Source organism: Lagopus leucura, unplaced genomic scaffold, assembly GCF_019238085.1.
Source record: "Lagopus leucura isolate 7727_CA_CO unplaced genomic scaffold, USGS_WTPT01 230-0_obj-0_obj, whole genome shotgun sequence".
NCBI classification, from domain to species: Eukaryota; Metazoa; Chordata; class Aves; order Galliformes; family Phasianidae; genus Lagopus; species Lagopus leucura.
In genome coordinates, this window is record NW_024966235.1 from 1 (window position 1) to 25,253 (window position 25,253).

A 25,253-nucleotide genomic window follows, 5' to 3' on the forward strand; every position below is an offset into this window, starting at 1 on the left:
TGGGTGGGTGGACACACCGGCAGAAAGTTGAATGGACAGACAGACAGAGGGATGGACAGACAGAGGGATGAGCGACTGGATAGACAGACAGTGGGATGGGCAAACAGATGGGCCCAGCCTGGTGTCCAAACCATTGCCCACCCATTCCCTGCCTCCTGCCTCAGCTTCCCCACTGACAAACACCCCTCCCAGGTCTGACCCCACTCCAGGGGTCCCCATCTCCCACTCGGGGTCCCACCATCCCCTCCCTGGTGCCAAATCCCTCCCAAGCTGCACGCCCCAAGCGGAGCCCCCCGGGGTGCCTTTGGGGACACGTGGGGGGGGCCATGCAGCCGCAGATGGTGGCAGCAGGACGCCTCCAAGGCGCAGATGACAGCCAGCAGAGCCGCGCGTTCCCCGGGCGATGGTTCGTTCCCACCGGGTATTTTTGGAGCTTTTCCTTCCTCTGCTCTCCCGGTTCAGAGGCAGCGGATGATGGAGGGCGGATGGGCGGATGCAGCACCCCAGCGAGATCCCAACGGGGATCCCAATTATTTCCCTAGCCGTGTGTGTGTGTGTCCCCCTCCCACCCCCCCTCCCCAGGCTGCGTGCGCCACGTTGTGCCACATCCGCTGCCTCGGTCTCCCTGTGCCACGTCCCCCTCAGGCACGTGTCCCCTGCGGTGCCGGCACGTCGCCGAAATCAAATTCCCTTTTGCTATCGCCAGGGCTATTTTCATCCCTCCTCGGTCACGTTGGTCCCCCCCTCCTCCTCCCGCCCCCCCCCCCCCCCCCCCCCTTCCACTGGCATCGGCGTCATTCCCCCATTCTGCAGGTGCTGTGTCATCCCTGCCCATCTCATCCCCTTCTGTCAGCTCTGGGGACACCGATGGGGACCCCGTGTTGGTGCTCAGCCTGCGGCGCGCTGCTGCCTCCTCCACCCCAATGCAGGCACACAGTCGCCCTAAATCACCCCAAACCCCCTGTGGGGTTCCCCCTTTGCTGTGAGGGTGCTGAGTGGGACCAGCCCCAGTGCAAGGGATGCATTGGGGGTGTTGGAGGGGGGGAGGGGGCGCACTGCCCTGTGATATTGCATCCACCCCATCCTCCAAACGGGGTCCATTTCCCCATGTGGATCCAAATCTGAAAGAGGGGGCAGAGGGAGGGGGTGAAGCCCTACAAACAGGGGAAAGCTGTTCGTTTTGGGTGGGAATCGCCTGTCTTGGGTTATTTGGGGTTTATTGGTGGGAGGGGTCAGACGTGGGGTCTCCCCACCTTTTGGTACCCTGGGGGGATCCTCAGCCCCCACATGAGCTGATCCTCTCATTCTCTCTCTGTGTCCCTACAGTTAAAAAGGCCAAATTTGATGGCCCTCAAGGTGAGTGGGCATCGGGGGGCTGGGGGGGGGGGGGGGCGAAAAAACCCCCCCCACAAATTATACAGAGAGACCACCCGGGGAGTGTGTGGGGTGGGGGGGAGAGAGATAGGGGGTCCCTAGGAAGGACAGGGGGGGCACAGGCCGGGGGGGGGGTTGGGGGGGGCACGGGGTGGTCCCTTCACCCTCTGCTTTGCTCCCGCAGAGAAGTTCAACACCTATGTGACACTGAAGGTGCAGAATGTCAAAAGTACCACCATCGCAGTGCGGGGCAACCTGCCTGCCTGGGAGCAGGACTTCATGTTGTGAGTGCCCCCACCCCAACAGGGACCCCTGCCCCACTGTTCCCTGTACCCCATAGGGACCTCATGCTTCTCCTTGCATCATCCACCTGTGGACCCCGGGATCCCCCCACCCCACTGCTCCCTTCATCCTCAGGGTCCCCCCACCCCTGTTTCTCCCTCTGACATCAGCCCCAGCTGAGCCCTGGGGGACGGAGGGGCAGATGGGGAGGGGGTGACCCCAATTTCTCCCCATCTCATAGTGAGATCAACCGCCTGGACCTGGGCCTGACAGTGGAGGTGTGGAACAAGGGCCTGATTTGGGACACCATGGTGGGGACGGTGTGGATCCCATTGCGCACCATCCGGCAGTCCAACGAGGTAGGACCCCCCCCCCAGAGTTACACCCCAAGGGACATGGGCACATGGGCACATCCCCCTGGGTGGCTTCCCCATCTCTGCATGGGGGGGGAACTCCTTGATTTGGGGTGCTCACTAGCTCTGCAGTGACACCCCACAGTGGAAGGCTTGGCTTGCTCGGGTGCTGGGGTGTCCTGGTGCCCCCCCCCTGAGCCCCCTTTTCCCACAGGAGGGCCCTGGGGAATGGCTGACCCTCGACTCGCAGGTCATTATGACTGACAATGAGATTTCAGGCACTAAGGACCCCACCTTCCACCGCATCCTCCTGGACACCCGCTTTGAGCTGCCGTTGGGTGGGTGCCCCCTCCTCACCCCAACCCCGTGCTCCGGGGCTGTTCTGTGCACCTATGGGGGTTTCTTTCCTTCCAGACATCCCCGAAGAGGAGGCGAGGTATTGGGCAAAGAAGCTGGAGCAGCTCAACGCCATGCGGGACCAGGATGATGTAAGGGGGGGGGGTCCCAGCACAGGGGTTGGGCAGGGCTGGGGGGGCTGCAGTCAGCCCTCATGTCCTCGTCCCCCCCGCAGTACGCCTTCCAGGAGGAGCAGGAGAAGCCACTGCCCGTGCACGGCTCCCAGTGCTGTAAGTGCACAGCGCAGCTTGGTGCCATCATGAGCACTGCCGGGCACCGTCCCCAACCCATCCCAGTGCCACCACACCGGGGAGGAGCAGCTCCTGGTGCTGCCCCACCACCACCCTGACCCCCCTCTGCCCCTTTTCTTTGTAGGCAACTGGAATTATTTCGGCTGGGGAGAGCAGCAGAGTGAGTATCCCTACCTCCTCCCACACATATGGGGGCGCACCGGGGGTGGCTTTGTGGTTTCCCATCCCGCTCACGGCACCCCCTTGCAGACGATGATCCCGACAGCACGGTGGATGATCGGGACAGCGATTACCGCAGTGAGACCAGCAACAGCATCCCCCCACCCTACTACACCACCTCGCAGCCCAATGCCTCGGTGCACCAATACCCCATGAGGCACCAGCAGCAGAGCTCCCGCGACTCCTACACCGACTCCATGCAGAGCTACGAGATGGACTACTCAGACCAGCGGCCCGTCAGGTAGCCCTGGTAGCCAGCAAACCCTCCCCCCCCAGCACCCGCTGCTCCCACCCCGAGGTCAGCAGGGTGGCAGCGGGGAATCGTGCTTGGTGGAGAGGTGAGGAAGAGAAGGGTGCCAGCCCTGAACCTCCCCTCGTTGCTGGAGATGGATGGAGGAGTTTCCAAGCTCTGTGGGCTCAAACCCCCCCTCTCCGCCCCCACCGCTGACCCCAAACCCCAACGTGGCTGTAGGGCAGGAGGGGACGAGCCCTGAGGTCACAGCACACAGCGCAGCCCCCCAAGGCAACATCCCCAGCTGACGGCGCGGTGACGGGCGGTGGTGGGAGCTCTCTGACCATCCTCTTCCTCTTCCTCTCCTCCCCGGCAGACGCTACGGTAGCGTAGATTCTGCCCCAAACGGGCGCAGCGACGCTGAGTCCGCTTCGGGGTCCAGCAGGCGGACCAGCCGCCAGCCTTCCCTTGAGAGCAGGCGGTCCCTAGACCTATCGGATAGGTGGGTCGTTACCTCGTTGTGTGCCGTGTGCCGTCCTCGCACAGTGCTGTGCTCGCTCCTTGCAGCCGCGGTGAGGCCAACACCAGTCCCGGCAAGGGAGGCTTCGCCCCGCAGAGCGGGAGAGGCATGAAGAAGTTCGGAGGGTTTGGGGTTTTGCCCCTTTTTGCTGCTCTTCCTGGAGCTGGCGGTGGGGGTGAGCACGTGTCGTGGTGCCGCTTGCCCCCCTTCGTGGTGACGTGGGGATGCCAACGCCGACTGCGTCCCCGGTCACTTTGCGCACTAGAGCTTTCCCTGCAGCCATTTGAGACCCCAAGGGCCAGGATCAGGCCAGGCATGACTCATGTCTCCTGCACCCCCTGCCCCAAACCCCCTCCTCAAGGAGCCTGGATGATGCCTGCACCCCTTGGTGTCCCCAGCATCCCTTCCCAGTGCCTCATCCCCTGCTTCCCCCATTCCCTCTCCGTGCCCCCCCCCCGCCCACACCGAGCCCTGGCTGGAGACGTGGTGTCGGCCTCTTCCTAGGCATGTCCCTGTCCCTGTCCTGTCTGCATGTGTGCTTATGTGAGTCCCCAGAGCCACACAGCCACCGGGACACCTCACCCCCAGGAGCGCTTGGGGTGCATGGAGTCCCTCTGCCCAACTGCACCCGTGGGTGCAGGTAGCAGTGAGTGTAGGAGGCAGCAGGGAGGGGGTGGTGAGAAGGCTCTGGCCCCATAGAAAGAGCAAAGGGAGGTCCCCAGAGCAAGGGAATGATTGGTCCATACAAAGGGGGTACCTTTGGAGAGGGGGTGCCCATGGAGAGAGGATGCTTTAGGAGATGCCCTCGGAGAGGAAGGGGGGTGTCCACAGAAGAGGGGGTGCACCATAAGAGGGGGTACCCCTGGAGAAGGGGTGCTCTTGGTGAGATGTCCACGGAAAGGAATGCGCTTGGAGATTGTGGTGCCCACACTTAGAGGTGCCCACACTTAGCGGGGTGGTGCCTGTGGATTTGGGGTGCTTACGACAGGTGCAGGAGCACCAGGCCATCAGGTATGGGGTGAGGGGCCAGATTTGGAGGACAGAGGGCAGGAGTCTGGATCTGTATGCCTTGTATATGTATATGCTTTGTATGCCACACGGCCACGCTGTGCCCAACCCATGGCGGGGGCAAGCTGAGGGGACAGTCAGGAAGGAAACTCCCCAGCATCCAAGCTGGGGTCTGTGTTTTCATCTGCCAGTACAAGGAGCCCAGTGCCCACCCAGTCCTGTGGGAGCCCCCTCCACACCGCCTCACCCACCCCCTTGGGATTGAGGGGACGTGGGGCAGGCGGTGCCACGACGCGGACCCACGGGAACCTTCTCCTTGTCCCCTCACCCCACAGCCCCACGGGGAGCAGCCGCTACGCCTCGTCTGCCGAGTTGAGCCAAGGCAGCTCCCAGCTGAGCGAGGACTTCGAGAATGAGAGCCTGAGGGACTCAGAGCTGGACGAGAGGGACGGCGACTCCTACCACTCCTGCCACAGCTCCGTCAGCTACCGCAAGGATTCGCCACGCTGGGAGGAGGATGAGGATGATGACCTCTACCTGGAGGAGGAGGAGGAGGAGGAAGAGTTCAATGAAGACTACAGTGAGAATGAGGAGGGCTACCCCAAGGAGGAAGAGGAGGAGGAGGAGGAAGAGCTGCGGGAGCCGGGTGCCTACGAAGCCCCTGAGCGTGACGCCTATCCCACACCGCAGAAACCACAGCAGCAGCAGCAGGTCCCACAGGTGAAGCCACAGCAGCAGGAAAGGAAAGAGGAGAGGAAAGAGGAGAGGAAGGAAGAGAGGAAGGAGGAGAGGAAGGAGGAGCAGGATACATCTGCCCCACAGGAGGCCCCAGAGGTGCAGAAAGATGAAGCTCCCATGCAGGAGCCAGCACCCGAACCCGAGCCCCCAAAACAGGATGACAGGTAGGAGGGGGATCTGTCCTGAAGCGTGCCTGGGGACGCTGTGGACCGGTGACACAGCTCGATGGTGGCCCTCGGTTCAGGTCTGCCTGCAGCGCCCATTCTGTGGGCTGCCCCATGGTTGCCCCATTCTGAGGCCCCCCACAAACAGGGCTGAGGTCCCGCAGGGTCTCCTGAGCTCACCTGGGCTCCATTCCCACTGCCGCGTCACGCTGCGCTCTGCGGGATCCTGGCAGGTTCAGAGCGTTCAAAGTGTTCCTCTCCTTTTCTTCCCCATCTGGATTTTGCAAGAGAGGAGGAAAAGAACTGGAAGCCATCCCTGGGCAGGTGCTCTTAGCCCCAGCTGGTGGGAAACGCTCGAAGGACAGCCTGGCTCAGCAGATGGGCTAGGAACTGGATGATATTTGATGTCCCTTCCAACCCAAGTCATTCCACGATTCTATAATTCCATGATTCTGTGACTCTATTACTCTGATTCTGTGTTTCCATAACTCTGTGACTCTGTGACTCTGTGACTCTTTGACTGCATGATTCTGTGACTCCATGATTCCATGGTTCCTCAATTCCATGACTCTATGATTCCTTGTCTCCATGACTCTTGATTCCATGACTCTAGGACTCTGCTGCCATTATTCTATGATTCTATGACTATGATTCCATGATTCTGTGGCTGTGATTCCATGACTCTGATTCTAGTACTCTATGATTCCATGGTAATGATTCCACAATTCCATGATTCCATGACTCCATGGCTCTACTCTTCGTGATTCCATGGCTCTATGACTCCATGATTCCAAGATTCCATGATTCTATGAGTCTGACTCCATGATTCCATGATTCCATGACTCTGATTCCATGATTCTATGATTCCATGACTGATTCCACGATTCCATGACTCTGTGACTCCATGATTCCATGATTCCATGCCTGTGATTCCAAAAAGGATGAAGACACGTAATCCATGTGTCTCCACACCAGTGTCACTTTGCTCCAGGCTGGATCCTTCCATCTCCCTTGGGTGCCAAGTCAGGGTTCACCAAGGAAGAGGAGGAGGCTCTGCCTTTGCTTGAGACCCGCTGCCTTTGCAGAGCTCTCCCTGCTAGAAAACTGCATTTCCCATGTTCACGTTCCCTCAAAACCCATAGGGATCCCCACACCTCACCATGCCCAAACCCCAGCATGGTGCAGGCAGTGAGTGCACCATATCCCTGCAGGGAGCCGGTGGAAGCGGAGGTGCAGGACCCCAAAGCACGAGCCAAAGCCAACTGGCTGCGAGCCTTCAACAAAGTCTGCCTGCAGCTACAGGAGGTGAGCCCCCCATTTCCCACCCCACAAACACCCACACCCTGGGGGGCAGCGGGGACCCCACTGATGGCCCCGTAAGGGCATGGAACGCTGAGGACCACGTGTGTGCATGCCAGTGCCACCCCTCGCCCCATCCCTGCGTTGCGCTGACACTTTTTTGTTCTGTTTTTAGACTCCATCCTCCATCTTTTCTTTTTGTTTTGGCTCTGGATTCGCCCCCCCGGGGCTGCGATTCCCCTCCCCACCGCTTCACTTTTCAGTTCTCCACCACCATGGCCCTCGCGCCCGCGTGTCCCCTTCCCGCAGGGGAGGGCTGTAGGTAAGCATGTCCGATGGAACCGTTGTGTGCCTTCCCCGTGTGCCCACGTGTGTGCAGGGACCGCCCTACAAGGGAGGAACAATTGGCTTTTTCCTCCTTTTTTCCCCCCCGAATTCCTTTGGGGGTCCCTACACACACCCTGACCCCTGCATTCTCCCCTGGATCCGCTGTGCCTTCCCAGTGGTGCTCCCCAAACCTGCACTTCTGCACATCCATCCCACCCGAATCCTACACCGAGCTTTTGGGGCCGGTTTGTTCCCTCTCTCCCTGCACAGTATCTACTTGATGACATTTTTTAGCCCCGTGCTTTTAGGACCAGGCTTTTGCCCACCACCCAGGTGATGAGTGCCGTGTCTGTGATGCCCACCCCATGTTTTTCAGGCTCGTGGGGAAGGCGATGGAGAAGCGAAATCGCTTTGGTTCAAAGGCGGGTGAGTACCTATGGAACGTGGGGCTGTCTCTATGGCAGCAGTATTGGCATTCTGGGGGGCTGGGAAGAGCTGTGGGGGACTGGCCTCCATGGGTTGGGGCCAGATTTTGGGTCTGGATGACAGGCTTTCAGATTGGATGGCAGATTATCAGGTTTGATACCCAGTTTGGGGTTTGCATACTGGGTCTGGGGGCTGGATGGGGTTGGATGGCAGATTTTGGGGCTGGATGCTGGTCACTCAGTGCTTTGGAGATGTCCCCAGGCACTGCTCCACGTCCCCAAGAACAGCCACCGAGGGGACGACGAGGAGGTGAGTGGGTCAGGAACACAGAGCTCCCTCAACCCTCCTGCTACACCTGAGTGATGCCATGGGGCTCCCAAGTCCCCTGAGCAGCCCCCACTTTGCACCGAAACCCTGAGCCCACCCCCAAGGGCTGCTTTTCACCGCTTTTCCCACTGCAACACCAAGGGAAAACACCTCAACACGACGGGGAAAGCCGCATCTTTCCACCAGCACCCCACAGGTCCTGCGCCCGGCGGATGCGCTGCTCCCAGGAGCGCCGGGTTCCCTCCCTGCCTCAGTTTCCCCGCTCCCCCTCTGACTCTCCTCTCTCTTGCAGGCCTGGCGGCGGGCTGATCATTATAGACAGCATGCCGGATATACGCAAGCGAAAACCCATCCCTTTAGTTAGCGATTTGGTGAGGTTCCTCCTATAACACCTTGCGCCCTACAGCCGCCGGCTTCGCTCCCGCTGGACCGCGCCGCCCGCGCCCCGCTGCCGCCTCTAACATGGCTTGTGTTCTCTGTTCTCTCTCCTCCAACCTGGCTTGGCCGTCCCCGCCTGTAGGGGGGCGGCTGTAAGGTTTCTGCGCTGCATTAACAGCATGCCCGACATTAAGCCCGGACGCAAATCTCTCCCTCTAGTCAGCGATCTGGTGAGCGCGGGACGAAGGGGTTAAAGGGAGAGCGCCCTTGGGGGCTGCCGGACCTCTGCTCCTGGTGGGGCGGGGTGGGTTTGGGGTCGCAGGTGGATTTGGGGTGGCCTGGACCAGGAGGACGGCACCGCCCACCCAAGGGTGCTTCCCTTTAACGGAGCTGCAGGGTCCCGACACTGAGGCATCCGGCGTCCTCGTCTTGGCCTGTGTCACATAGCACAGACGTGTCCCCTGTTCCTTCCTGTCCCACCACCCCGTAGCTCAGGTGGTGCCACGGGTGCCATAGTGCTGCCCTTATGGACCCTGTGCTCCCGTCCCCATTGTCACCATGGGCTGTGCCATCCCCTCGCTGGGACCTCAACCAACCCCTATCTCACAGTGTCCCCACACTGTCACCTCCCCAGTGACTGAAGACACCAATTTCAGCAATCAAACGCCCTTTGTGCCCACCATTAGGTGCCCTTCACCACCTCTCCCCACACTTCGTGCCCTCCCCAGGGCATCCCCATGCTGTCCCCAGCTCTGCCCCATCCCGCCCTGCTGTCCCCCTGTGCTGTCCTCGTCCCCATCCCGCTTGGGGCGGCCGCTGATGCTTCTGCTGTGCTGTGTCAGTGTCTGGGTTTTGGGATGTTGGGTTGGCAGTGGGGTGGGCACCGTGGGTGGGGATCTGTGGGTGGGCCGTGGCAGGTTTAGGATTGGGGTTATGCTGTGACGTAGCTCCTAATGATGGATTTTTGCTCCCTGCTCGCCCTGGCTGCCTGCAGGCAATGGTGAGTGCTCTGTTAGGGGTCTCAAGGGGTCTCGGATTTATGGAGAAGGGCTGTGCTGGACTGGGAACTCTGTTTTTTTTCCTACAGTCCTTGGTCCAGTCCAGGAAAGCAGGAATCACATCCGCGTTGGCCTCCAGCACCTTGAACAATGAGGAGCTGGTAGGTGCTGGGAGGTGGCAGCAATGGGGACGCAGTCAAAGGGGTTGGGATGGCAACAGTGGGGTCATGGCCCAAAGGTTTGGGATGGCAGCAATGGGGACACAATTGTTGGGGTTGGGATGTCAGCAATGGGGTCGTGGGCAAAGAGGCTGGGATGGCAGCAATAGGGATGGCTGTCAACGGGGTCAGGATGGCAGTTTCCACGTGGCCACCACTCTAACTCTGGAGCTTTTCTCCCTCTCTCTTCCCCCCCATCGCCCAGAAAAACCATGTTTACAAGAAGACCCTGCAAGCCTTAGTGTACCCCATCTCCTGCACCACACCCCACAACTTCGAGGTGTGGACGGCCACCACCCCCACCTACTGCTATGAGTGCGAGGGGCTGCTGTGGGGCATCGCCCGGCAGGGGATGCGCTGCGCCGAGTGCGGGGTCAAGTGCCATGAGAAGTGCCAGGACCTGCTCAACGCTGACTGCCTGCAGAGTAAGCGATCGTCTGCTTCCCCACGCCGTACCGCTGTGGGGTGGCACGGAGGGAGGCGGCAGTGATGTGGGAGGTGGGGTCCTGCCGTGTGCTTGGGGTGAGCGGCACAGATGTGGGAGTCGGGTAAAGCTCTCCAGGATTGGGGGCAGTGGGCAGAGAAGGGACTATTCCCTCTGCTCTGCCCTCGTGAGGCCCCAGCTGCAGTACCAGCGCAGGAGGGACGTGGAGCTGGGGGAGGAGGAGGGCCATGAGGATGCTCAGAGTGCAGAGTTTCTCTGCTGTGGAGAGCAGCTGATGAGCTGGGTGTGTTTGGCTCTGGGGAGACGTGATTGCAGCCTGATCTGGTGGGGGGCACCCAGCCCACAGCAGGGAGTTGAGCTGGATGGGCTTTGATGTCCCCTCCAATAAGGCGTTCTATGAGTCTATGGTGATGCTGTGATCTGTCCCCGCTGTGCCACCTGTCGCTGCCCTCCCCCAGGGGCGGCGGAGAAGAGCTCCAAGCACGGAGCTGAGGATCGCACGCAGAACATCATCATGGTGCTGAAAGACCGCATGAAGATCCGCGAGCGCAACAAGCCGGAGATCTTCGAGCTGATCCAGGAGGTGTTTGGGGTCACCAAGACCACGCACACGCAGCAGATGAAGGCTGTGAAGCAGAGCGTCCTGGATGGCACCTCCAAGTGGTCGGCCAAGATCAGCATCACGGGTACGTCATCCCCGTGGGGACGCCGCATCGCTGCTGCTCCCATTGTGGGGCATCCCTGTGGGCACAGCTCTCTCCCAGCTGCATCCCCTATAAGCTACAGCACTTGGGGTGAGAGGGGGATGCAACAGCTCCAGTCCTTGGAGATGTCACCGTCCCTATGCACAAGGACACTGTGCGTCCCGGCCTCCTCGTCCTGCAGAGAGGATTTAGGGGGTGCCATGGGGACATTGGGTGCTCAGCGTGGGGACATCAGCATGGTTGCAGCGCTGACTTGGCTCTTTGTTTGTTCTCTCCTCTGTGCCACATGTGATTGGGGTGGATGGCTGTATGTGCCACGCTGTGCCATGCCTTGCTGCAGTGGTTTGTGCCCAGGGCCTGCAAGCAAAGGATAAGACGGGCTCCAGTGACCCCTATGTGACCGTCCAGGTTGGAAAGACAAAAAAAAGGACTAAAACCATCTATGGCAATCTCAACCCGGTCTGGGAGGAAAATTTCCATTTGTAAGTCGGGTGGTGGGGTGGCAGGGAGCTGTCAGGCCGGGGGTCCATAGGAGACGGGGCGCTCCCTGGTTTTGGGCAAACTGAGGCACATTTCCCCACTCATCCTGCTCCCACCCCCTCTCCCTGCAGTGAGTGCCATAACTCCTCCGACCGCATCAAAGTCCGTGTCTGGGATGAGGATGATGACATCAAATCCCGCGTCAAGCAGCGCTTCAAGAGGGAGTCCGACGACTTCCTGGGCCAAACCATCATCGAGGTGCGGACACTGAGTGGGGAGATGGACGTCTGGTACAACCTGGGTGAGTGCCGTGCTGGGGGCGCAACCCTCAGCCTGCTGCGAAGGAGTGGGGGATGCCGCCAAAAGCATCGTTTCCTCTTGGGATCATGGGGAAACTGAGGCACTGAGAAGGGTCCCATTGTGCCCTGGACCCTCTGCAATGGGGCGGTTTTGGGGCTGCTCCGGGGGTCTCACGCTCTCGGTGCCCCCCTAGACAAGCGGACGGACAAGTCGGCTGTGTCGGGAGCCATCAGGCTGCACATCAGCGTGGAGATCAAGGGCGAGGAGAAGGTGGCCCCCTACCACGTGCAGTACACGTGTCTGCACGAGGTGAGCACCACGTGGACCCCATCACCCGCACCGTGCTGCCCCCGAGCCCGGAGCTGTAACGGGACCCTCGTCTGTGCCCCCAGAACCTTTTCCACTTCGTGACGGATTTACAAAACAACGGCGTGGTGAAGATCCCTGACGCCAAAGGGGACGACGCCTGGAAGGTTTACTTTGATGAGACGGCACAGGAGATCGTGGATGAGTTTGCCATGCGCTATGGGGTGGAATCCATCTACCAGGCCATGACGTGAGTCCTTTGCTGCCCTGCTGCCCTTTGCATCCCGGCCTTGCCCTTGGTGCACGAGTGCGCACATCCCCACCTACTCCAACACCCCATTCCCAATGTGTGCCCCCCAGACAAGCAGCACGTCTCCCACTTCTTCCCCCAGGCACTTTGCTTGCCTGTCCTCCAAATACATGTGCCCGGGGGTGCCGGCAGTGATGAGCACCCTGCTGGCCAACATCAACGCTTACTATGCCCACACCACAGCCTCCACCAACGTCTCTGCCTCCGACCGCTTTGCCGCTTCCAATTTCGGGGTAAGTCCGATGGTGCGTAAACAATCCTTCCTTCTTCTTCTCTCTTCTCTGGGGAGGGGGTGGGGGGCAAAAAAAAGGGGCAAATGGGGCCCTGCAAGGCAGCTCCCAACCCGACGGCACGGGGCAGTGGGGTTTGGGCACCAAAATTCATCCCTCTCTTGGATTATGGGACGGAAATTTCCTGCTGGAGAAAGTCGAAAATTGCTCACATTACTCCGGTTGGGTTGAAGTGCAATCGCTGGGGTGGCAATGCAGATCACAATGCCAGTGCCGAGAGGGAGCTTCGCACGGCCCCATGCGCACCGGGCGCGATCCCAAACCGCCGCAAACTCACCCAGCTGTGCCAGCACCCATGGGTGCCACCCTGAGTTTGCTCCGGGGATGGGTGCGCCCACGGGGACACGGGCGAGGAGGGGGCTGTGCTCCCACCCCAGCTGCCCCTGCGTCCCCCTGTGCGGGCGCTATGGGGTCGGAGCCCAGCCTCGGTTAGGGCGAAGGGTAGCGAGAGCCGTGCGGCAGGAGGAGACCACAGGAAAGAAAAAAACAACAACAACAACACCTTTTTCTCTTAACGTGGAGGGTTTTAAAAACTTTGTTTCTTTCTCTTTTTTTAGAGAGCCTAAAGGTTGGGTCCTAAAGTGCCCGGCCGCGCCGCTTTATCCCCGAGCACCTGGCGGGTCCGATTTAAGCGCGCTGCAGCCGTTGGGTGCCGGGGACCGAGCGCGGCTCCGAAGGTTTGCAGGACAGCCCGGCCCTGATGCGGCCGACAGGGGGGTGTCCAACCCCCCCAGCATAGCTGCACCCAAAGTGCTTCTCCATTTGGGGCAAAGCAGTTGCTTTGCCTCCAGCTCAGGTGCTGTGTTTGCAGCCCAGTGTGGGTCAGCATCCCTTCACCCCATGGTTGGGAGATGAATTTATGCCCTAAAGCCACTCATCCCCCAAGGAAACCATTGGCCCGTGGTGTTCCATCCATGCAGCCTGGGCAGACTCCAAGGAGCCCCAGGAGCATCTGACTCCCAGGATCCCCCTTGGTTTGTCTTGAAACAGCTCAACCTCGAAGCTGGAAATGCAGCACCCCAAACTGCTCTCCCCACGCTCTTTTTTTCTTCTCTCTTTGGGGCTGAACCACAGGGAGGAGCAATCCTACAACACGCTCCATGCTCTGCTCTGAGCCCAGGGAGGGCAGGGTACCCCATCCTGCTCCAGAGAGAGCTGAAGGGATGCAGGAATGCATCCTGCACCAAGCAGTCCCCATCCGCACTCTGCCAGGACCGCGTGTGCCTCAGAGCCACCGAGAGATGCCAGCAAGCCCCAGAGAGCATGGGCTGCCCCAAGCACAGGGCAGGTGGAGGTGGGAGGGCCAGCAGGACATCAGGACAGAAGGATGACAGGACAGTAGGACAGAAATGAGAGGGTTGGGGTACGGGCGCAGCGGGGAGGGGGCGGCCCCCACCTCCGTCCCCCCGTTCACCCGTCCCCGGGGCGTCTCTCTGCAGAAAGAACGCTTCGTCAAACTCCTCGACCAGCTGCACAACTCGCTGCGCATCGACCTCTCCATGTACCGGGTAAGGCACTGCTGTGCCTCAGTTTCCCCACCCTGGCAGTAGGGTCTGCTCTCACCCCCCAACGTGACTCTTCTCTCCCCCCCCGGCAGAACAACTTCCCTGCCAGCAGTCCTGAGAGGCTGCAGGACCTCAAGTCCACAGTGGACTTGCTGACCAGCATCACCTTTTTCCGGATGAAGGTATTTTCTCCTTCCGCATCGGCAGCTTTGGGGTGGGGGCTGCTGGCCCTGCTGCAGCCCTGCCGCCATCCCACACAGGTCCAGGAGCTGCAGAGCCCACCCCGAGCCAGCCAGGTGGTGAAGGACTGCGTGAAGGCATGCCTCAACTCCACCTACGAATACATCTTCAACAACTGCCACGAGCTCTACAGCCGCGAGTACCAGACCGACCCGGTGTGTGGGACCCCACTGCTGCCCCAAATCCATCCCTTCTCCTTCCCTTCTCCCAGCAATGCTCTCCTGTGCTCCCCTTGGTGGTGACCTCAGTGGGGTCAATGGGTGACCGGTGGGAAACCAATGGGTAACCGAAGCCCCCCCTGCATCCCTGTTGCTCCAGAACAAGAAAGGCGAGGTGCCCCCCGAAGAACAGGGGCCCAGCATCAAAAACCTGGATTTCTGGTCCAAGCTCATCACCCTGATTGTGTCCATTATTGAGGAGGACAAGAACTCCTACACGCCCTGCCTGAACCAGTGAGTAAGCAATTGATCACCGATCAATAGGAAAAGGGGCGCTCATGGTCAGGCGGCGCCAATCGGGTTGAGTTTGGACGTGGGGTGTAACAGCCATGCTACCAATGGGAAAACAGAGGTGTGGGGGGGAGGTTGGGGTTGGATCTCCAGGCTGTGTGTGATGGACAGAGGTTGGGGTTGGCCTCGATAAATCGTGTGATGGGCAAAGGTTGGAGTTGGCTTCCAAGCTGCATGCGACGGACAGAGGTTGGAGTTCACCTCTCCAATCCTTCGTGGGATCCTTCCCACCCCAGGTTCCCCCAGGAGCTGAATGTGGGGAAGATCAGCGCCGAGGTGATGTGGAACCTCTTTGCCCAGGACATGAAGTACGCGATGGAGGGTGAGCGCCACGTCCAACAGCACGGCCATCCCCTTTCACCCCTCCTCAGCACCCTCCTGTCTTCTCCCCATCGTTTCTGGAGTCACCCAACCCCCCCCCTGCCAACTCCCAGAGGTTTGGGGCTGGATGAGACCACCCTGCTCTCGCTTTCCCCACACAGAGCACGACAAGCACCGCCTGTGCAAGAGCGCAGACTACATGAACCTGCACTTCAAGGTGAAGTGGCTGTACAATGAGTACGTCACCGAGCTGCCCTCCTTCAAGAGCCGTGTCCCGGAGTACCCTGCGTGAGTGCAGCTCCTGGGGGTGGGCATTCTGTGACACAGACCCATGCTGTGCCCCCGCGCTCTCTGCTCTCACCGTGCACCCGTTGCAGATGGTTTGAGCCCTTTGTTATCCAATGGTTGGACGAGAATGAGGAGGTGTCGCGGGATTTCCTGCACGGAGCTTTGGAGCGCGACAAGAAGGACGGGGTGAGGCCAATGGGCACGGGATGCCATCCCTGTGTGCACGCACGGGGCCACGAGCCCCTCACCCCAATGCCCCCCCTGATTCTCCCCACAGTTCCAGCAGACGTCGGAGCACGCGCTCTTCTCCTGCTCCGTGGTGGACGTCTTCTCCCAGCTCAACCAGAGCTTTGAGATCATCAAGAAACTCGAGTGCCCCGACCCGCAGATTGTCGGGCACTACATGCGGAGGTTCGCCAAGGTGGGCACCTGGAAGGGGTCTCACACCCTCGGGCCCCCCACCCTACTGTGCTGCTTGGCATTTCCCCACCACGACTCCTTCCCCAACTGCACCGTGCTCCTGGGGTTCCATTGCCGCTGTGGGACTCACATCTCCTTCTCTCCCTCCTTCCTCTGGGCGCAGACCATCAGCAACGTGCTGCTGCAGTACGCCGAGATCATCTCCAAGGATTTTGCCTCATACTGCTCCAAGGAGAAGGAGAAAGTGGTGATGTACCTCCCTTCTGCTCGTGCTGTCCCCACGCAGTGGCTGTCACTTGATTATCACTTAGCTCCACTGCGGTCCCCATGACCCACATCCTCAGTCTTGCTGTCTGATGGAGGTCTCCAAAGTATATCTCAGTGCCACGGGGCTGCAGTGACCCTGTGTGGGATGGGGGGCTCCGTGGGGCCATTGCAACCATGAGCACTGGTGCTGACCCCAAATCCTGCCCCTACAGCCCTGCATCTTGATGAACAACATCCAGCAGCTCCGCGTCCAGCTGGAGAAGATGTTTGAGGCCATGGGGGGGAAGGAGGTGCGTAGTGGGGGTGTCAGGGTGGGGGGCATGGGGAGGGGATGGAGCTTTTCTCCGTGGAGTGGTCCCCAGTTCCTCATTTCTGCATGGGTTACCCCATGGCACCGCACCAGACCTTGCCCAGGGATGAATGTGGGGCACACAGAGAACCCCCAGCATTGGGCTAAGGGGATCTGATGTCTGCCCCAAATTGTCCCCCCCCCCCCAAGCTGGACACAGAAGCCAGTGACATCCTAAAGGAGCTGCAGGTGAAGCTCAACAACGTCCTGGATGAGCTGAGCCGAGTGTTTGCCACCAGGTGAGGGGGCATGGGATCTGAGGATCTTGGCCGTGCTGGGGGTCCTACGGGGGAGAACTGACCCCCCTGGCCACTGCCATCCTCAGCTTCCAGCCCCACATAGAGGAATGCGTTAAGCAGATGGGGGACATCCTGAGCCAGGTGAAGGGCACCGGCAATGTCCCCGCCAGCACCTGCAGCAGCGTGGCACAGGATGCTGACAACGTCCTGCAGCCCATCATGGACCTCTTGGACAGCAAGTGAGTGGGACCCCCATGGCCCCAGCAGGGAGGACCAGTAGGGTTGGGTGGCCGTGCATGAGGTGACATGGGGATTCCATGCTGGGACATCAGCCATGACCTCCAGACCCTGAGTCCCTGACTTTGGAACACAGAGGACCAGTAGGATTGAGCTGGTGTGCATGGGATGGAGTTGGGATGCCATGTTGGAACATCAGCCATGACCTCCAGACCCCGTGTCCCCAAGCACGGAAAGCCGATAGGGTTGGGCTGGCTGTGCACGGGGTGGCACTGGGGTGCCATGCAGGGTTGTCAACCCCATTCCCACCCTGCAGCCTGACACTCTTCGCCAAGATCTGTGAGAAGACGGTGCTGAAGCGCGTGCTGAAGGAGCTCTGGAAGCTGGTGATGAACACCATGGAGAAAACCATCGTGCTGCCACCGCTCACCGACCAGACGGTGAGTGATGGGATGGGGTGGGGAACACGGAGCTGCGACCACACAGGGCACTGCTGGATCTGTGATGGGGCACAGGAGTTGGTGGCCTCCCCAGATGTGTCCCCAGCTCATGGCTGGGGAGAGGACAGAGGAAGGGATGGCCACCTGAGATGTAAAGTTTGGGGCTGGAGTTAGGGTCAGGGTCAGGGATTAGGTTGGAATTGGGGTTAGGGATAGCACTGGGGTTAGGGTGATAGTTGGGATCCAGGGGTTGGGGTTAGGGTTGGGATCAGGGGTTAGATTTAGGCTTAGGGGCTAGGATTTGGGTTTGGTTAGAGTTAAGGTTGGGACTGAAGTTAAGGGTTCAGGTTAGGGTTAGGTTTTGGGTAGCTGGGGTGAGTTAAAGTTGGTGTTGGTGTTAGAGCCTGGCTAGCTCAGTCAGCAGAGCTTGGGACTCTCAATCCCAGGGCTGTAGGTTCTGGTTCCCTGTTGCTGGAGTGCCACCTTCCTGCCATGGTGGCATCAGGAAGCATCCAGACATGTCATCCCATCCTTCCCTCCATCCAAAATGAATGTGGAGGTGTTGGGGATAGAGGGGGCCTTGCCATGGGTCTGGCACCGTTTGGATGGGGTGATACAGGGATGGGTGTGAAGCCCAGCAATGGATCTGGCATGGAGAGAAGATTTCTGCAGTCTCCGTGTCACAGTGCTGCATCTGTCCTCCCCACACACAGCAGCGTGGGGTTCTTGGGCAGGGATGGGGATGCCCCCAAATTGTGTGACCCCAGGGTTTTGTCACTGTCACAGAGCTGGGATGGGGCTCCTACCTGGAGCCACCTCAGCAGGGCTGTGGGGCTCTGTGGTGCACCTGTGCTGCTGGCTCTGCCCCCATCCCTGTCCTTGTCCCCATCCCACCACACATAGCTCTGCCATGGGGCAGTGGCAGCGCTCGCTGTGCCATGGGGCGGTGACAGGGACATGCAGGCGGTTTGACGCCCCGCTGGATGATGTTTGCCAGCCTTGGAAGTGTGGGGCTGAGGCTGCATCCCCGCCGCAGCAGGGAAGGTGGGGGCAGGGGGGATGGGGTCAGGAGGACCATGATGTGATGGGCAGGGGTCTGGCACTGGGCACCACCTCACATCTGATGGGGACACTCATGTCACGGTTGTTCTCTCCACTTGCTCCGCTCGCCTCTCAATGGCAGATGATTGTAAGTACGGCGGCTCCATGTCTGTCTGTCTGTCTGTCCGCTGTGTGTCGGTCCTGGCCTCTCCGGTTCCTGTCCCGTGTGGCTGCCCGTGCTCTGCCCGTCCCCTCACTGCCCGCTTGACACCGACCCCAGTGGGGATTTGGGGTTGGACGGATTCAGGGCGCCTGGATTTGGAGTCAGCGTGGAGAGGGGATGGCAACGGGCAGCGCCACGTGTTTGGGGACAGCCGAGCTGACCCCGTCATCTTGCTCTGTTTTGGGGTGGGACAGGGACACTGGCTGTGGGATCAGGGTGGGCAGGGCTGCTCTGCACCCCGCGTGCCTCAGTTTCCCCATCGGGTCTGGCCAGGCTGTGGGCACAGTGGGGGCTGAGGGCAGAGGCGTTCACTGCCTGCAGAGAGGAGCAGCTGGGAGACGAGGTGTTGGCCAGGAGGTTGGCAGGAGGCACGAGGCTCTGCCCTGGGCAGGGTGTGGGATCGGCACTGCTCTGGTCCCTTGCACGGCTTGGACCCAGCGGTTTCCTTCTGTCCTCTCTGCTCTGTCTGGGGCTGTCTCTGTAGGACACAAGGTCCCCCTGCTCCCCCATCGCTCCATACCTCAGTTTCCCCTCAGGTCACAACCCTTCCTGGTAGCCCTGCTGCTCATCCCCACCCCCCACAAGCTCCCCACACAACCATCCCCTCTAATGCTCCCTCCTCATTCAGAGGTCCCCCAGACCCCAGGCTCCTCCTCCCAGAGGCTGCTCACAGCCCCCCGTGTGGCCCCATGGCATCCCACAGGGACCAGTCCTCTACAGGCCCAGCATCCCAATAGGAATCTGTCCCCCACTGACCCAGCATCCCAATGAGGACCAACCCCCACAGTTCCAGCATCCCAGTGTGGTGGATCAGCTCCCCACTGGTGCAATATCCAGCATCCCAGTGGGGGCCAGCAGGCCAGCCTCCCATGGGACCATTCCTGCACTCACCTCCATCCCAGCACGAATCAGTCTTCCACGAGTCCAGCATTCCAGCTGGGACCAGTTGCCCATCAGCCCAGCGTCCTAGACAGACCAGTGCCCCACTGACCCAGCAATCCATGGGGCCGGTCCTCTACGAGCCTGATATCCCATGGCACTCCCTGAGCCAGCATCCCAGCAGGAACCAGTCCCCTATGAGCCCAGTGGGGGCCAGTTGCTCATCAGCCCATCTTCCCAGCAGGAACCAGGCCCCCACAGGTCCAGCATCCCAACGCTGAGATCAGCTCTCTGTACAACATCCAGCACCCCATAGAGACCGCTGTCCCACTAAACCAGCGTCCCAGCAGGGAACAGTTGCTCATCAGGCCCAGCACCCCAGTGGGATCAGTTCCCTGCTAACCCAGCATCCTATGGGGACCAGCCCTCTCTGAGCCTGGCATCCCGCAGTCACCAGCACCAGCTCTTCATTGGCTCAGCATCCCGACAGGGACCAACCCCATGAGTCCAGTGTTGCAGAATGGGCACCAGTTCCCCATTGGTGCAACATCCAACATCCCAGTGGGGAACAAATGGCCCAGCATCCTGTGGGGACCGGTGTCCCACTGACCCCCACGGGTACCAGTCCCCAGTGGTGCAACATCCAGCATCCCACGGGGACTGGTGTCCCACTGACCCCCCCTGGGGACCTGTCCCCATCATCCCCAGCCATCCTTTAGGAGCATCCCTCGCTTTACCCACATCCCCTCCACGTCCCATCCCACGCTGTCCCCCAATGCTCACCCTCTGACATTGCTTCTACAGGGCACGCTCTTGAGAAAACATGGCAAAGGGACAGAGAAGGTAAATAGCCTGTGGGCTCCATGTGTGTCCTCGCCCCGCGGCCGCCCTCTTGGCCCCGTGGTCGCCGGGTTTGTCCGTGCTTCCTCTTGTCGTGCTGTCTGGATGTGGCGTGGTGTGGTGTGGCTCTGTGCCGTGTTGTCCCGGAGCTGTGCAGGATGGGGCAGTGCCCCACGTCTGTGTTTGGTTGTGGGGGAGGGGAGGTTGTGCCATCTTTACCCCGTGGGTGGGTTTGTGGGCTGTTAGGTGTGGGGTCTGCGGCACGGCATCCCACCGGGTGCAGGAACAGGAGGGCACAAACCCACCCCATTGCTGGGGGTGCAGGGCTTGGTGGGTTCAGGGCGCTGCAGGGATCCCATGGATCTCTCACCCCACCCCCCACAGAGTTCACTGAGCCCCAGACCTCCCTGTTCCCCATGCAGACCCCCATCCGTGGGGGCCCGCCCCCTATCCAGGTGCTCCCCACACCACGCAGTGCTCATATCCCAAAGCCGAGTGCCACGAAGAGCCGTGCTGGCGCTGCCACAGCTCCTGGCCCCGATGTCTCCATGCTGTGACCCATAGAGGACAGCATCTCCTGCCCCACATTGCCTCAGTGCAGTCTTCCATCACCCAGCCCCGCAGGTGGGGGGCAGCGAGCCCACTCCATAGGGCTAAGACCTGGCACGCTCACCACTGGGGCCCCCAGTAACTGTCCCTTGCTCTTCTTTTCCAGAGCAGGGTGAAGCTGCCCAGTCACACTGAAGTAAGGACACAGCTCGTCTCCTCCCATCCTTGCCCCATGTGCTGTGGGGTGGGGGGGTCCCGCTCTGTACCGTGTCCCGTTGGGCTCCGTTTGAGTGACAGCTGCGTCCCTATGGGGGGGACAGGGCCAGCAAGAGAAGGGTTAATGAGGCAGGAGTGGGCCGCGAAGGGTTAATGGGGGCAGTAGGAAATAAAGGTATGGGGTGGTTTGTGGGGTTTCTCGTTGCTGGGGGGGGACTGGAATTGCTGGTGCTGGGGGGGGGAGCTGGTGGTCATGGCTCTGCCCCAGTTTGCCCCGTGACACACTGGAATGGAGCCGCAGCTCAGCTTTTGTGGGGTGACCCCATGCTGTGGGGCTGCACTCCTCGGGGTCGTGTCAGCGGGGCTTTGTGTCCCCACACGTGGAGGCGGCACAACGTGGGGCACTGTGGGGACTGCTGACACCCAGCCATGGTGTCCCCTGGGGGTGTGCCAGGGTCTGGAACCCCCTGGGGTTGGGGTTAGGGGGGCACAAATGCACCATGGAGCACAGGGGAACTGTGCCAGGTGCCAGCGCCGTCCCCAAACTTTGTCCCTTTGCCCCACTCCTGGGGGACACAGAGCAGGGACGTGGGGTCACCGCTGCCAAAGCGTCACCCTGTCCTGCTGTCCCCAAGCCCTGTCGCTGTGCCATGAGTGCTCAGCTCCTGGGGATACCCAAAGGGCTCAGAGGAGCCCCTCTGAGTTTGGGGGCCGGGAGCCCCCAGGCACTGCAACCCCCCCCTGCAACCTGGCCGCTCACTCTCGCCATCCCCTTCTGTCCGTTCTCTGCAGGGCACGCAGATGATCTTCAACGCGGCCAAGGAGCTGGGGCAGCTCTCCAAGCTGAAGGTGGGCTCTCCGAGGTCCCCTTTCAATGTGGGGTGAGGTGACGGCCCCACAACGTCCCCACTCTGAGCCTTTGTGCCCCCCTCAGGACCACATGGTGAGGGAGGAAGCCAAGAGCCTGACCCCCAAGCAGTGCGCGGTGGTGGAGCTGGCGTTGGACACCATCAAGGTGAGGGCACTGTGGGGTGGATGGTGACAGCACTGTCCCTATGGGAACACCACGCTGAGCCCCCCCTGCCCCACAACTCCCCCCCCCACAGCAATACTTCCACGCTGGCGGCGTGGGGCTGAAGAAGACCTTCCTGGAGAAGAGCCCCGACCTGCAGTCGCTGCGCTACGCGCTGTCCCTGTACACCCAAGCCACCGACCTGCTCATCAAAACCTTTGTGCAGACACAGACATCACAAGGTATGACTCCCCCCCACCCCCAACATCCCACCCCCCAACCCGTAACCGTGCCCCCAGTGGGGCTGGAGCGCGGGGGTCCGTAGGGCCGTGGGTGTGAGGATGGCGTGGGCTCTCCCTGCTGTGCGCTCTGTGGATGAACGGGGCCGTGGGGAGCTCAGTGCCCCCTCCCCAGCACCAGGTCTGTCTGTGCGTCCCCCTCCCCACACCAGGACGTCCGTCAGTCCGTCTGTCCTGTGGGTCCCCCCAGCCCCCCTGGGTGCTCCGTGTCGCCGCAGTGTCGTCCGCCAGTGCTGATCTCTCTTTCTCTCTCTTTCTGTTCCTCCCCCCACCCCTCTTTTTTGCTATCCCCCCCCCCCACACACGCTGTCTCCCTCCTCTCTCTGTCCGCTCTGTGCTGTGTCTCGTCTCTTTCTCTCTCTCCTGCCCAATAGTCCATGGTGGAAAAGGTGTTAGGTTTACCCTTAGTGAAGAGATTTATCCTGAGAAGGGTAGGTGCACTGCTCACCCCCCAGCACCCCTCTGCCTCTCCCCCGAGATGTGCCTCCCCCAGCCTCACAGGGCTGCTTTGGGCTGAACTGGGGGGGAGTTGGGGGGCATTGACCCCTTCCCCATCCCCACAGCTTGGGGCTGGGCTATGAGCTCAGGGCACCCTGGTGCTGCTGCGGGGGGGGGCACACACAACCCATGTCCCCCCACCTTATTGCCATAAGGACCATCACCGCCTCGAGGAATGAGCACAGCCTCCCCTATGGGCCCTGCTTGGCCTCCTGCACACCTTCAGGCTTTTTTTTTTTTGGGGGGGAGGGGAGGGAGGGATGGGTCTGCTTGACCCCCTGCTTGGCCTCCTGCACTCAGACCCCCCCTCCATCACTCCATTCTGGCTCAGCATGGCACTGCCCATGGGGACGGGGTGCCGGGTGGGGGCAGAGGATGGAGTGTGGTTGTGCCCCCCCTCCCCCCCCCCGTGCCGTGCTGGAACACATGGGGATGTCCTCCTCCTGTTGAATGTCCTGAGCCTGCGTTGCCCCCCCACCCTCCTTCACCCATGGGTGCATGCACAGCTTGACGTGGGGGGGTTGCAGGTCACCGAGTTCCCCCTCTTTGTGGGGCAGCCCCACAGCTTTGTTGGTGGCACAGGGTTACACTGAGCACATCCCCATTGGGGTCCCACCCCATCCCCCTCAGGCACTCTTGGGTGAGGAGGGGAAGGGGTTTGGGACCCACTGATGGGGAGGGGACCGCAGCGTCCCTGCTGCCAGCCCCAGCTGTCCCCAGTGGTGGCTGCCCCCCATCTCCCCATGGGGTCACATTGGGGCACACGCGGTTCTGAACCCCCCGCTGTCCCCTCATCTCCTGCCCCACTGCAGAGGGCTTGGAGGCGGGCAGGGGACAACAGGGGACAAGAGGGGACAGCACCAAGGGCTGGCACTCACCCTGCCCCCTCGGCCACGCAGGATCTGGTGTGGAGGACCCCGTTGGGGAGGTGTCCATCCACGTGGAGCTCTTCACCCACCCCGGCACCGGCGAACACAAAGTCACTGTGAAAGGTGGGCATGGGGGGATCTAGAGGGGACCGGGGGGTGGTGACACCCCACCAAACTCACGCGCCTTCTTGGCACAGTGGTGGCTGCCAATGACCTGAAGTGGCAGACGTCGGGCATCTTCCGGCCCTTCATTGAGGTCAACATCATCGGCCCCCACCTGAGTGACAAGAAGAGGAAATTTGCCACCAAGTCCAAGAACAACAGCTGGGCCCCCAAGTACAACGAGAGCTTCCAGTTGTGAGTGGCGCCTGTGGGGGGCAGGGCTGGGGATGTGGGGGGATGCCGGGGGCACAGGGACATCGAGGACAAGGGGACACTGGGGGGGTGGGGACAGTGGGGATGTAGGGGATGCTCTATCCCCCAGTATCATGGGGATGCTGGAGATGTGGAGGTGCTGAGGACATGGGGTCCCCTGGGGGCACGGGGACAATGCAGATGCTGGGAGGTGGAGACATTAGGGATGTGGGGACTCTGGAGACATGGGGATGCTTGGGACATGAGACACTGGGGACACCAGGAGACGTAGGGATGCTGAGGATATCGGGATGTGGGGATGCTGGGGATATGGGACACTGGGGATAGGGGGATGCCGGGGTTTGGGGACAGTGGAGACGTGCGGTCACTGCGGATGTGGGGACACAGGGATGCTGGGGAGCTCAGGATCCTGGGGACATTGGAACATGGGGACACCAGCAGGAAGCGGGGAAAAAATACAACTTAGGGGGGGGGCCGCACCGCCGTCCCAGAGCCCCTCCATGCCAGCGCCGCCCATCTCTCATCCCCAAACCCACAGCACCCTGGGGACAGAGACGGGTCCCGAGTGCTACGAGCTGCAGGTGTGCGTGAAGGATTACTGCTTCGCCCGCGAGGACCGCACGGTGGGCATCGCCGTGCTGCAGCTGCGCGACCTCCTGCAGCGGGGGGGCTGCGCCTGCTGGCTGCCCCTCGGCCGCCGCATCCACATGGACGACACGGGGCTGACCGTGCTGCGCATCCTGTCCCAGCGCAACAACGACGAGGTGGCCAAGGAGTTCGTCAAGCTCAAATCCGACACGCGCTCGGCCGAGGAGGGCAGCACTTAAATCACGCCGCCGCGCGGGCGGCGGGGGGGCGGCCCCCCCCCCCCCCCCCCCCCCCCCCCCCTCCCCCCGCCCCCCACCTGCAGCCCCGCGGCATCCCCCAGCCGTGTATAAGCCATAAGAGAGGCCACAACGGGCGGCTCCTGCCTATGGGGAGGGGGATGCGGGTGCAGCGGAGGACCCTTCCCCCGCACCCGGTCCCTCCTTTGGCTGCGAGAAAGCACAGAGCGCCGCCATCCCACACCCACGGGGCTGCAGGGCTGCACCCCAAACTGGGCGACGGGGCAGAGCTGCCCCTTCCCCAGCGGAGGTGGAGGGATCCCAAAGACCCCACCTGGCCCCCCCGCCTCGTTGAGGGACGTAAGGAAAGCTCTGGGCTGGGGGTGCCCAGGTGACGGCCCGTCGTCCCCATCCCTTGTACATATGTAGATAGAGCTGTACATAAATGGGGCAGCTGTGCCCCGCACC

At 61.2% G+C, this 25,253-nt stretch overlaps 1 protein-coding gene across 1 annotated transcript; it reads left to right on the forward strand.

Annotated features, from left to right (window-relative positions):
• Positions 1 to 1,326: 1,326 nt before the first annotated feature.
• Positions 1,327 to 24,788, forward strand: UNC13A (unc-13 homolog A; the record flags this gene model as incomplete). Its single annotated transcript, XM_042893025.1, has 45 exons — positions 1,327 to 1,356; positions 1,559 to 1,658; positions 1,898 to 2,015; positions 2,224 to 2,347; positions 2,424 to 2,497; positions 2,581 to 2,635; positions 2,781 to 2,816; positions 2,906 to 3,116; positions 3,484 to 3,609; positions 4,971 to 5,537; positions 6,749 to 6,842; positions 7,540 to 7,589; positions 8,437 to 8,524; positions 9,289 to 9,294; positions 9,382 to 9,453; positions 9,716 to 9,935; positions 10,414 to 10,641; positions 11,000 to 11,141; positions 11,271 to 11,440; positions 11,633 to 11,748; positions 11,832 to 11,995; positions 12,138 to 12,300; positions 13,785 to 13,853; positions 13,943 to 14,032; positions 14,111 to 14,245; positions 14,409 to 14,542; positions 14,836 to 14,921; positions 15,082 to 15,208; positions 15,298 to 15,394; positions 15,486 to 15,629; positions 15,792 to 15,875; positions 16,108 to 16,185; positions 16,395 to 16,483; positions 16,570 to 16,722; positions 17,037 to 17,160; positions 18,344 to 18,349; positions 20,108 to 20,146; positions 20,859 to 20,888; positions 21,701 to 21,757; positions 21,843 to 21,923; positions 22,015 to 22,162; positions 22,594 to 22,650; positions 23,617 to 23,709; positions 23,784 to 23,943; positions 24,500 to 24,788. Coding segments are annotated over 45 exons (5,324 nt in total), but the record flags the coding sequence as incomplete, so codon positions are not given.
• Positions 24,789 to 25,253: the final 465 nt, after the last annotated feature.